The sequence below is a fragment of the Acipenser ruthenus genome, chromosome 2 (genome assembly GCF_902713425.1).
Source record: "Acipenser ruthenus chromosome 2, fAciRut3.2 maternal haplotype, whole genome shotgun sequence".
In the NCBI taxonomy this organism is placed as follows: Eukaryota; Metazoa; Chordata; class Actinopteri; order Acipenseriformes; family Acipenseridae; genus Acipenser; species Acipenser ruthenus.
Genome location: NC_081190.1, coordinates 2,642,684 through 2,655,270, shown reverse-complemented (window position 1 = coordinate 2,655,270; position 12,587 = coordinate 2,642,684). Strand labels below are relative to the sequence as shown.

At 39.8% G+C, this 12,587-nt stretch overlaps 1 protein-coding gene across 1 annotated transcript; it reads left to right on the top strand.

The window, feature by feature from the left end:
- Positions 1–798: 798 nt before the first annotated feature.
- On the top strand, positions 799–6,327 carry LOC117404100 (chymotrypsin-C-like). The gene is made up of 8 exons (XM_034907087.2): positions 799–861; positions 1,356–1,444; positions 2,174–2,271; positions 3,121–3,249; positions 3,698–3,834; positions 4,138–4,283; positions 5,591–5,743; positions 6,255–6,327. The coding sequence occupies exons 1-8, from the start codon at positions 822–824 to the stop codon at positions 6,270–6,272; spliced, it is 810 nt and encodes a 269-aa protein (XP_034762978.2). The 5' UTR covers positions 799–821; the 3' UTR covers positions 6,273–6,327.
- The last annotated feature ends 6,260 nt before the right edge of the window (positions 6,328–12,587 follow it).

Here is a 12,587-nt window from a genome sequence, read left to right as displayed (position 1 = left end):
ATGCTCACCTTTCACATCACAAAGACAGAAATATGGCGGAAGAGTGTTTTCTGAAGATGAGTGTCAACAAATTCTAAACGAACAAGACACGAAAAACACAAAAGCTTTCAGCAATATCTCCACTGAAAAACACAGACTTAGAGAAGTCATGGAAAAATACAAGCCTCAAGACCTGAGCCACCTTCTGCGAGAGTTCTGACATCCTGAAACCAAATGCAGGCAAAGGTGTCTTCAGGGATTAATAAATCATATATGAACTGGATATTACGTGATTTGTGGTAAACTATTGTCCCCCTGTTTATATAATGCCCTCAGGCTTTGACTTCGGGCAATATAATTCTACTGCTCTCCATTGTTGTCTATGGAGGACAGACGACTAATTTGTCTGTCCTCCATAGCCCTTGGACCCCTTTCTCTGTCACATATTGTTTATGGATCATCAACTTCAGTAAAGGAAACACCTCTGCAGAATCTGGTCCACTTGAGCTGGACACTGATGGGATTCAAGGTGTGATTAAAGATCAGTATAACTAAACTTTTATCATTTATCAGATTTCAAATGCTAATTTGTTTTTAGTGATGTCTTTCTTTACTGTGGTTTCGTTTCATAATGTTGAAGTTACTGACACCATTTTTAGCATGCAGTATGTTTGTAACTGTAACTGGTAAAACATTCACTGGGATATCTTATCTGGCTGTGGTGGCCTTGGTTTCTTCTCCTGTATCACACGGCATCCCCTTCAATTTGTGAGATAAGGACATGTAGCTGCAGTATATAAGTCCCAGGTGTTCAGCATCTCCACACCTCAGGAAGAAAGAGAATGATCCCAATTGTGCTCGTCGTCTTTCTCTTTGCAAGCGGTAAGTGCATACCATCTGTGTGCTTCCAGTTTTTAATAAAAACATTATTGAAATTTGAGCAATTGAATGTGCTGCAATTAAAGTGTATTGTATATGGTGTAAAGAGCATTTTGCACAGTCGCTTGCTTTTGTGACTTTGTAATAAATAATCCCACAGGTACTAAGCAACTAAGAGGTACTGAAATACAATTTATTTTAAAGCATTGCTCAGTACTCCTTTAATGAGGCACAGCTCAAACAGTTGGTAGTTTCAAATTGGATTTTCCTATTTATTTTCTTTTTATTGACCCTTTACCTTTTTATGATGTTTATCGTCATTGTAAGCGGGTCTAGTCGCAATGACTCAGACACTGTGCGTTTTTATTATTATTTTGTATTAGTCCTTGTGAAGGTACTTCCGCCCAGGTTCAGGAGAGCTCTTTAGTTCTAGCTGTCTGCTGTAGTCAAGGTAACACAGGCTAGAATGTAAGAAGATGTCATTTGTCTGGTCTCAGCCTACGGGTGCGGAGTCCCGGCTATCCAGCCTGCTGTGTCCAGGGTGGTGAATGGAGTGGATGCCGTCCCTCACAGCTGGCCATGGCAGGTAAGAATACAGGTTATCATGCAGCTGTACACTGTGGGATCTTTATCAGTCCGTGCGTATATTAACAAAAACATGCTTTAACAAAATGAGCAGAACAACCAAAATCCTTGCATGCATTTTCATATACCGCAGTATTTATTTTTTGCAGTATTGCTACAATACACTGCAGTGTGAAATAGCAATGCTGCAATAAGACATTGCAATGCCTGGTTACTGTGCTACTGTACAGTACTCTTTCCAAAATACTGGACCTTTACTGCTGTATATGTTTACCAGGGAGCTGATCAATTCATTCATTCGTCACTGGTAAACTATTTGTCCGAGCAAAAAGATTGACAAATAGTTTCACAGACCACGATTAACATTAATCTACTAGGGTTTGAGGTCTGGGTTATATATACTGTATATATATATATATATATATATATATATATATATATATATATATATATATATATTTATTATAAAGTGTTAAGAAATACAGTGAAATTAAAGGGCAATGCTAACTTGCTTACCTCCCCACCATCAGGTTTGGGGAGTCTTTTCAGAAGCATGTATTTCTGGAATACTGTACAATAGTTAGCAAGCATGGCAAATAATGATCAAAGTAGCACCAGAGAATCATACAGAACATGTACAGAGCATGTAATTACTGTATATGAGACAGGTGAGCAGATAATATCATAGTGCTTTGACGTGATCTTGATGAATCCCTCCCCCTTCTTCAAGATCTCCCTGCAATACCTGAGAGACAGCGAATGGAGGCACACCTGTGGAGGCTCTCTGATCGCCACTAACTGGGTTCTGACTGCTGCTCACTGTATCAAGTAAGGAGGTTCCTTCCTTTGCAACAGAAACCCAATGGGGGAAATGAAGCATTGTCATATTCATATTCATAATCATTATTCATATGTATGTCTCAGATTCAATCTTTAGTTATTGTAAACCATCCAGCCCTTGCTTTTTCTATTCAATGAACAGAAAACTATTCAAGCTGTGGCTTAGTGTTGTTGTAGGTATTAAGGCAGCTTTTTAGTGAACAATACTTGGAGCCTTGTCACATATTCTAAATCACTGCACTTCCTCACAGAATTTAAACTAAGTATTGGCAGCCATCTTGCTCACACTCACTTGCAGATGTACAGCTGTAACTATGAAACTGAGTGACCAATTACCTGCAAAAAATCCCAAAGTAGAAAGTAGATGTGCCGGTTTGGATGAAGAACAATTAAATAAACTAGAAGATAGCAAAGCAGAAAAAAATACCAAAAAATAATTTTTAAAAATCGCTGTCTTTATGCTCACTCGCCCTGACTTTGTCACTTCAAATAACGTATTTTTAGCGGATTGTAAACGCTGAAAAAAACCACAAAAAGACACTTGTGCACACTATCCATCTCAGTGTGTCTGTACTGACAGGAAGAAAAAAATAACTTTTCAATGGTAACATGCACACTATCAAAAAAAAAATGTACTTTTACATGTTTTAATCGAATGTGTAATGCCCAATTGAAAGTTATTATTTTTTTATATAAATGTAATATAATACACCAGTACCCCGCACATCGTTTAAACAGTGCCTCTAGTTTACTGCAGGTAGTTTACAAGTTTAACCGTGGCAGCCTTAGTCACCCACAGTGCTTGGAAGCTTGTTAATAACCCTTCTCTCTGTCCAGCAAAGATTTGACCTACAGAGTGGAAGTGGGAAAGCAAAACCTGAAGGAAGTTGAGGCTGGATCAAAGGCCATCGCAGCAGACAAGCTCTTTGTTCATGAGAAATGGAACCCCATTTTTGTAGCGTTTGGGTAAGTGTTCTATTTAAGCAATAGAAAAGTGATTCGAGGGCACTGTAGAGTTGTATTGCGATTAGAAACCTTGCAAACAGTGCCTTTATCATTAATTTGAATGTTTTAAATCTCTGATTTACAGATTTTATTTACCTTGTTTTCCAATTCTTTTATGGCAGTATTTAAGCTACTGTAAAGTTAGACTCATGTTTATGTTTACCACACAAGAGATGACTCTCTATTCACCAGCACATTGTCAGCACCTGCAGATTGTGCATTATTCAGGTAGAATAGAGACATTTAGTGTGGGTAGAGAAATAGTGTATCTATGTAAATTACAACAGTAAAATCCAGTTGTATTTTAGGAATGAAAGCGCGTGGCTTCCTCTTTCACCTGTTTCCTCAGCACCGGCGCTCTTTGTTTTGTATGAAAACGCAATCGATTAAAGTGCTCCCTCACCTATAGGAATGATGTTGCCCTGGTCAAACTGGCGGAGCATGTGACCCTGAGCGACAGCATCAGGCTGGCCTGTATCCCTGAACCCGAGGCCATCCAGCCCAACAATCAACCCTGCTACATCACAGGCTGGGGCAGGCTCTACAGTAAGGACATGCTATGTTGTGAAGTATGCTTTACTATGGTAATGCCACTCAAAACTAAATTCAGGAGATCAAGACAAGCACCACAAATATTTAGTTGAACGTGTAGAGATCTCCAGCAGTGTGAATCTGAAGAGTTATATAATTGTGTGTTAAACCCCTGAATCCTCCGAGCCAGAGATCTCCAGCAGTGTGAATCTGAAGAGTTATATAATTGTGTGTTAAACCCCTGAATCCTACGAGCCAGAGATCTCCAGCAGTGTGAATCTGAAGAGTTGTCAATGTCTCTGTGCTGGTTTCTTTCAGCTAACGGCCCCATCGCTGACAATCTCCAGCAGGCTCTGATGCCCGTGGTTGACCATGCTACCTGCTCCAAGTCTGACTGGTGGGGTGTCGCTCTCAGGACCACCATGGTGTGCGCTGGCGGTGACGGCATTGTGGGAGGATGCAATGTGAGTGAAAACCCCTGTTACAGCAGAGCAGCCCGGTGTGCAAAGACAGTAAGGGAGCTGAAGAATGAGCACCATGTAGACCAGCAGTCAGACAGGACCAGGGATACAAGGATCAGGCAACTTTACACAAGCATGCATTTCTTAAAGTCGTTTAATGAGGACAATATTCTTAAATGCATGTTGTTTTATCCAAACAGAGTATTTTCAATGAAACATGCCCATCATAAAGTAGAAAGCATGTTATTTAGTGAATAAATAATGTTTTGTTTGTTTGTTTTAATACTGTATACATTACTTACTTTGGTATTGTGTGCAATATTACAGTGAGGGCTTATACTTTGTTGAACAAAGGTGCTGGATCTAATAATTAAGAAAGAGGAATAGCATTTCATAGACCTGATGTATTGACCTTGATTTACAGTAGCTTCTGTGCATCAATCAATCAATCAATACTGTATTTATATAGCGTCTTTTATCTGTACTGATGAGGACTGTGAATCTACAGTATTACCTCTTAGCCAGGAATAGCAACGGTCACCTGTGAGAAACCTTGGCACTAGTGGAAATGCTAATAAGCATGATGGGAAGCATGGCAGTCAGTCAGTGCCCTGGCAGCAGAAGGTGTGCAATACAGATCCACACTGTGAAGTGAGGCTTCTAGATTTTAAAGAAAACAATGCAATCGCAGCAGGGAAAAAGAGTGGATAAAAAAGTGAGCCTGAATGAAGAAAGACTTGCCAGAGGAGGGATATTTAAATATCTATCGAAAACTCTGCCTGTCCAAACTTAAATGCCACGCTGCTTACTTCATTTACAAGCCTATTCCCTTTAGCAGACAAGACGAATGCCCTGTCACCTGGATATACGAAACTGGCTGGTGTGAACACCTCTCATAGAATAGCATGCAGAGGTATTTCTGCCTGCGTTTATTCTCTGAGATATCAGTGACAGCTGCTGGTATTTGCTTAGGAGAATCTGGTCTCCTGTGATAAAGGCCTCCCACTTGACTGCACTCAGAGCAATATTAGGGATATCAGAAGATTATAGCAAGCAGACTAAGATTATAACCTTATTGACTTAAAGAGTCATACTGATGATCAGGGTGTTCTTAAAGTCCCATACAGGAAAGACAAATCACTAATGAGAAACGTTGCAGTGGCTAAAAAGGTGTTTAAGTAATAGCAGCTACACAAAGAAAGCGCTTCAGCAGTCTTCTACTCATTAGACATTTTGCATGTGGACAATATATTTTGATTGACTGCGCTTCTACCTAATACTACAAATGACCGATTTGTTCTCTTTTGAAGGGTGACTCTGGTGGACCCCTGAACTGCCGGAACAGTCTTGGAATCTGGGAGGTGCATGGCATCGCTAGCTTCGTGTCCGGGCTGGGCTGCAACTACATCAGGAAACCGACCGTCTTCACCCGCGTGTCTGCTTTCAATGGCTGGATCGATCAGGTAACGGCACGCATTGCCTACATTTACAATGAAAACAGAGGTACACGCCGTGATTGTAGCACTATTATTCATGAAAAAAAGGGCCAGTTGGTGTCATTTCATGGTAATTAAGGGGCTATGCTAATATTGCAGGTGTTGGTCATAAAAATAACTGCTATAAATGAAACGTACATTGTATAATAAAGGGTGTTTACAAAAACTTTGTAAGATGTTAGGATGATGTTACAGGCATTTTCTAATTGCGCCAGTCATACCAAACTGGCACTGCCAGTGGAATCATCAGAGCGGTCACTGCGTTTTATATACATGTTGTATTTGTTTAATACAATTATTGGTCTCTAAAGGAGCACTGTCCTAGTTTATTGACACACAAGAGCCCTGATTAGGGGGTGTTACCAGCACATATGTTTAAATATTGTGTGCATTTGTTTATTGAGATGTTTATACAAGGTTTGCATTTGAGGCTTACATATACATATCATTGTTTTATTTCTCTTTTCTTTTTTTTCAGACCATAAGTGCCAACTAAAAAGCATTTGGAATCCTTGTGTCTCTGTCTGAGCAATAAAAGTCCTGCAAATGAAGGTCCATGTTTCCTGTGGGTTTCTTTTTTTACTGATCATTTGGTTGCAGGGTTGGAGTTGGAGTCAAGTCCTGTTTTTCCGTTCTAACTCCATTTCCAATGACTTTTTAAAATCCATTCCCTTTTAATCACTCCCACCACATCATTGATCAAAACTGTAATTAGCAGTATTCTGTTCAAATGAGCTTCTCACAGTGGCAACACATTACTTCAACTGAAGTCACTGTTAAGTCAATTAAATTGGATTCAAATGAAAGCAGTTGAACAATCACAACAATTAGCATGTCTCTAAAATATCAATTCCCATTCCTTCAAAGGGATTGATTTTAAGAACTGGAATTGGAATTGGAATTGGAATTGGAAACCCCCTGCCCTGGTTGGAAGTGAGAGGGTGAGACGTGGTGCTGTTTGAGATGCCTGTGGTGTCTAAACTGTTCCTGTATACCTCCAAACCTACACCTGCTACACTGAGCACATTGTCAAGCCCCAAACACATGGCATGGAAATGACTGACCGATCCAGCCGTGTACGATGGAAACGAAAGAAAACAGCTTGAAATGGCTTCGATCAACCAATAACCCAACGTTTATTTAGCAGCACTTTGTGTTATCTTTCCATTTCTAAATCACTGTAAGGGTAACGAATGGCTACATGAATTACTACAATCTCATGGGCATGTTATGCAGTTTGGTCACACTAGGGATGTAATTGAAGCACACATATATCTCCTGTGTTGAATGTGCGAAAGACAAAGTGAAGGTTGCTGTGGAGAACAGATCACCATCACATATTGTACAGTTGAATGCTGCTCTGTGTGAAGCTGAAATGCTGTTTGTGATTGAAAATATAACTTCCCTGAACCCGGACAGTCTCTCCATTGTGTTATTGAAGGGATTACATCCATTCAATTCATTAACCAATAGCATAGCACGCTAAACAAAAGCACAGTATTAACAGCAGCTGTGAAGCATCAGGGCTATATCAGCAAGAGCATGTACTGAATTGTTTACTTAGGCATACATATATTAATGCAATCGTATGATTCGACAGTCAGGAGCAAATCGGATTGCATTTTGTTTTAAAGTTGACTTCCAGGTAGTCTAAACCAAGCTTCTAAACCAAGCAATGATACTCGCAATCTTAGCAGTGTCTGAGGAAGATCATTTCAACCGATACAGTATTTTGATAATGGGTTTGAAGGAAACTGTCAACGATGCCTAGAAGTTTCAATATCTCAATTTTATTTACAGTATTCAAACTTTTTTTTTTACATAAGTGAATAAATATTTTTTTTGTACAAATGTAATAGTCATTAATTGGAAGCTTAGTTAACATCAAATAACATACGTTTTTAGCATAAACTACATTTTAATGGTGTTGCTACACTATTTTATTTATCCCGTGCCAAAAATAAACCACTCATCTCTGCTCTTAACTAATAGCCTGTATTGGTAAATATATTTGTATTTTAAGCAATATAACGGATCGTTCTCTAATTGTCTTTACCACCAGCTGAAGAAAGTATTTATTTTACACGATACAATTTTTCTAACAAACTGCTGCACCACGTTGTTTTGAGCAAATTATAGATCTTAGTAATAAAATAATTCATACTGTGGTATATATTGTGTAACTTTAGGGTTCTTTTAAAGTTTTTTAAAGTTTTTAAAAAATACATAAAATTGCTACGCCTTTTTTCAGCTTTTTGGTGTAGTAAAATATGAAATGCTAAAGTTCAAATCATTGTGTGAAAGGAAGTGTTTGACAGCACCTGGATACACAATCATTACACCACAGAAGCACATCGGCTCGATGTGCAGCACGGGAGTTTTTCTTTTTAATGTGGTGGTGGGAACGCAAAGGGTCTTGTGCAGGGCTAGTTGTTTTAAAATAATTAATATATATATATATATATTAAAAAAAAAAAAAAAAAAAAAAAAAGTTATTATTAAAATTGTTATTATTAAAAGTTCCCCCTTCATCAGGGACCCCCTTTGGGGCGTTGGGCCCCCTTTGAGGAGCTGGACCCCGGGGAAATTTCCCTGTCCTCCCCGCCCTCTCCGTGGGTCTGCTTCCAGGTGATTCTTAACCACCTTCCAACTGCTCTCAGCTGCTGTCACCATTTAAAATAACCAGTTTGTCATACCACAATCATCCACTAGATGTCCCCAAACACACGGAAAAGGCACAGCTATCACTCAAAACACTGGTGTAAATTCAATGCATGTCTCACCCTCAATTTTAGCTCTGCAACATAGGCAACCTAATAATTACTTTAATTCATGGCTGCTTCTTGCAGGTTTTATACAGGCTGAATGGCATTTCTTAATTTATTGTACAGGTAAATACAGATAAATAGAACCTGGCTTCATATATGTTTCCATTTTATCGAAGAACCTTCGGTCAAGCAATAAAAAAACCGAAAGCTCTGGACTGTCTCTGTATGGCGATCACCTTGAAAACTAAGCTGGTTCCAGTCCAAGTGCGTCATGAGCAATTTTGACAGAGATTCAACAACATTGTCCTATTGATATAGAGGGAAGTAGAGGAACAGGATTGGGATTGTGTCACTGAAGACTGATTGGCACCATTCGTTACCGTGGGATTGAGTTCAACTTGTAAACAATGATTTACTGTGGCAGTTAATTAAGACATATTGGGAACTTACAGTACAGGGTATTTGGAAAGCAACCTATTCAATCAGCAACAGAATCAATTTAGAAGGCTTGGAATGACATGCAGTTACTGCAGCTATGAATCAGACCTGGGTATCTCTTATAGAGTGGTGTACAAGTGATACCCAAGTTCCCCAGTATCTGAACTGTCTGGTTGTATAAGCACTACATCAATTCACACTCCTAGGTTTGTACACACTTTGGCAGACTGACCGCTTTCCTAGTCTAGCACACTGCAGTGCTGTTCCTTCATTAGAAATGAAAAGTTCAAGTCTCTAATGTTGAGGGGAGCAGTTGATATGATATTGCAGGTTATGATGGGCAGGCTTGTCTTCTTGATCTCCTGGAGTTTCTAATACCAGTAGGTTTTACCTGGGATTACCTGAGTTGTGCAGAATCAGATATTGCTCTCTCCTACGCTGTATTATTATTATTATTATTATTATTATTATTATTTATTTCTTAGCAGACGCCCTTTTCCGGGGCGACTTACAATTGTTACAAGATATCACATTATACATTATTTCACATTATACAGATATCACATTATTTTTATATGCAATTACCCATTTATACAGTTGGGTTTTTAACTGGAGCAATCTAGGTAAAGTACCTTGCTCAAGGGTACAACAGCAGTGCCCCCCACTGGGGATTGAACCCACAACCCTCCGGTCAAGAGTCCAGAGCCCTAACCACTACTCCACACTGCTGTAGACTCCAGCTGTCCTCCCCTCACAGATAGGCAGTAGTGGTTTAAAGCAAATACTTTATAACATTGTGTTTCCTTACCAGTAAATAAATCAGACACATTTTAATTCAGGAACACACTGAAAAACATCTACAGTATAAACATGCTAATGAAGTTATTAACAAATCTCTATGAGACGCTCATGAAATCTGTACACCTCAGCATAAGATGATATCAAGGTTTTTATGCTAGCAAGAGAGATCCAAGCACAGTACATATGTCCTCTAGTAATAGCAACTAACTGTTCCTTATTTTTTGTAATGACTTCCTCAGCAATGTGCTGTGAACATGCATTTGTGAAATTGTTTTATTAAAACGTTGGCTGACAGGATTTGGAATAGCAGAGATGTGACTTGCATACTACAGTGTAGTTAGCAGACAGGAAAACATAACAGAATCATAATGAAACAGCTGGTGTGCTGACTGCTGAGATACCCTGTGACAGGAAAACATAACAGAATCATAATGAAACAGCTGGTGTGCTGACTGCTGAGATACCCTGTGACAGGAAAACAACAGAATCATAATGAAACAGCTGGTGTGCTGACTGCTGAGATACCCTGTGACAAGAAAACATAACAGAATCATAATGAAACAGCTGGTGTGCTGACTGCTGAGATACCCTGTGACAAGAAAACATAACAGAATCATAATGAAACAGCTGGTGTGCTGACTGCTGAGATACCCTGTGACAGGAAAACATAACAGAATCATAATGAAACAGCTGGTGTGCTGACTGCTGAGATACCCTGTGACAAGAAAACATAACAGAATCATAATGAAACAGCTGGTGTGCTGACTGCTGAGATACCCTGTGACAGGAAAACATAACAGAATCATAATGAAACAGCTGGTGTGCTGACTGCTGAGATACCCTGTGACAGGAAAACATAACAGAATCATAATGAAACAGCTGGTGTGCTGACTGCTGAGATACCCTGTGACAGGAAAACATAACAGAATCATAATGAAACAGCTGGTGTGCTGACTGCTGAGATACCCTGTGACAGGAAAACAACAGAATCATAATGAAACAGCTGGTGTGCTGACTGCTGAGATACCCTGTGACAGGAAAACAACAGAATCATAATGAAACAGCTGGTGTGCTGACTGCTGAGATACCCTGTGACTGGAAAACATAACAGAATCATAATGAAACAGCTGGTGTGCTGACTGCTGAGATAACCTGTGACAGGAAAACAACAGAATCATAATGAAACAGCTGGTGTGCTGACTGCTGAGATACCCTGTGACAGGAAAACATAACAGAATCATAATGAAACAGCTGGTGTGCTGACTGCTGAGATACCCTGTGACAGGAAAACATAACAGAATCATAATGAAACAGCTGGCGTGCTGACTGCTGAGATACCCTGGGACAGGAAAACATAACATAATCATAATGAAACAGCTGGTGTGCTGACTGCTGAGATACCCTGTGACAGGAAAACATAACAGAATCATAATGAAACAGCTGGTGTGCTGACTGCTGAGATACCCTGGGACAGGAAAACATAACAGAATCATAATGAAACAGCTGGTGTGCTGACTGCTGAGATACCCTGTGACAGGAAAACATAACAGAATCATAATGAAACAGCTGGTGTGCTGACTGCTGAGATACCCTGTGACAAGAAAACATAACAGAATCATAATGAAACAGCTGGTGTGCTGACTGCTGAGATACCCTGTGACAGGAAAACATAACAGAATCATAATGAAACAGCTGGCGTGCTGACTGCTGAGATACCCTGTGACAGGAAAACAACAGAATCATAATGAAACAGCTGGTGTGCTGACTGCTGAGATACCCTGTGACAGGAAAACATAACAGAATCATAATGAAACAGCTGGTGTGCTGACTGCTGAGATACCCTGTGACAGGAAAACAACAGAATCATAATGAAACAGCTGGTGTGCTGACTGCTGAGATACCCTGTGACAGGAAAACATAACAGAATCATAATGAAACAGCTGGCGTGCTGACTGCTGAGATACCCTGTGACAGGAAAACATAACAGAATCATAATGAAACAGCTGGTGTGCTGACTGCTGAGATACCCTGTGACAAGAAAACATAACAGAATCATAATGAAACAGCTGGTGTGCTGACTGCTGAGATACCCTGGGACAGGAAAACATAACAGAATCATAATGAAACAGCTGGTGTGCTGACTGCTGAGATACCCTGTGACAGGAAAACATAACAGAATCATAATGAAACAGCTGGTGTGCTGACTGCTGAGATACCCTGTGACAGGAAAACATAACAGAATCATAATGAAACAGCTGGCGTGCTGACTGCTGAGATACCCTGTGACAAGAAAACATAACAGAATCATAATGAAACAGCTGGTGTGCTGACTGCTGAGATACTCTGTGACAGGAAAACATAACAGAATCATAATGAAACAGCTGGTGTGCTGACTGCTGAGATACCCTGTGACAGGAAAACATAACAGAATCATAATGAAACAGCTGGTGTGCTGACTGCTGAGATACCCTGTGACAGGAAAACATAACAGAATCATAATGAAACAGCTGGTGTGCTGACTGCTGAGATACCCTGTGACAGGAAAACATAACAGAATCATAATGAAACAGCTGGCGTGCTGACTGCTGAGATACCCTGTGACAAGAAAACATAACAGAATCATAATGAAACAGCTGGTGTGCTGACTGCTGAGATACTCTGTGACAGGAAAACATAACAGAATCATAATGAAACAGCCGGTGTGCTGACTGCTGAGATACCCTGTGACAGGAAAACATAACAGAATCATAATGAAACAGCTGGTGTGCTGACTGCTGAGATACCCTGTGACAAGAAAACATAAC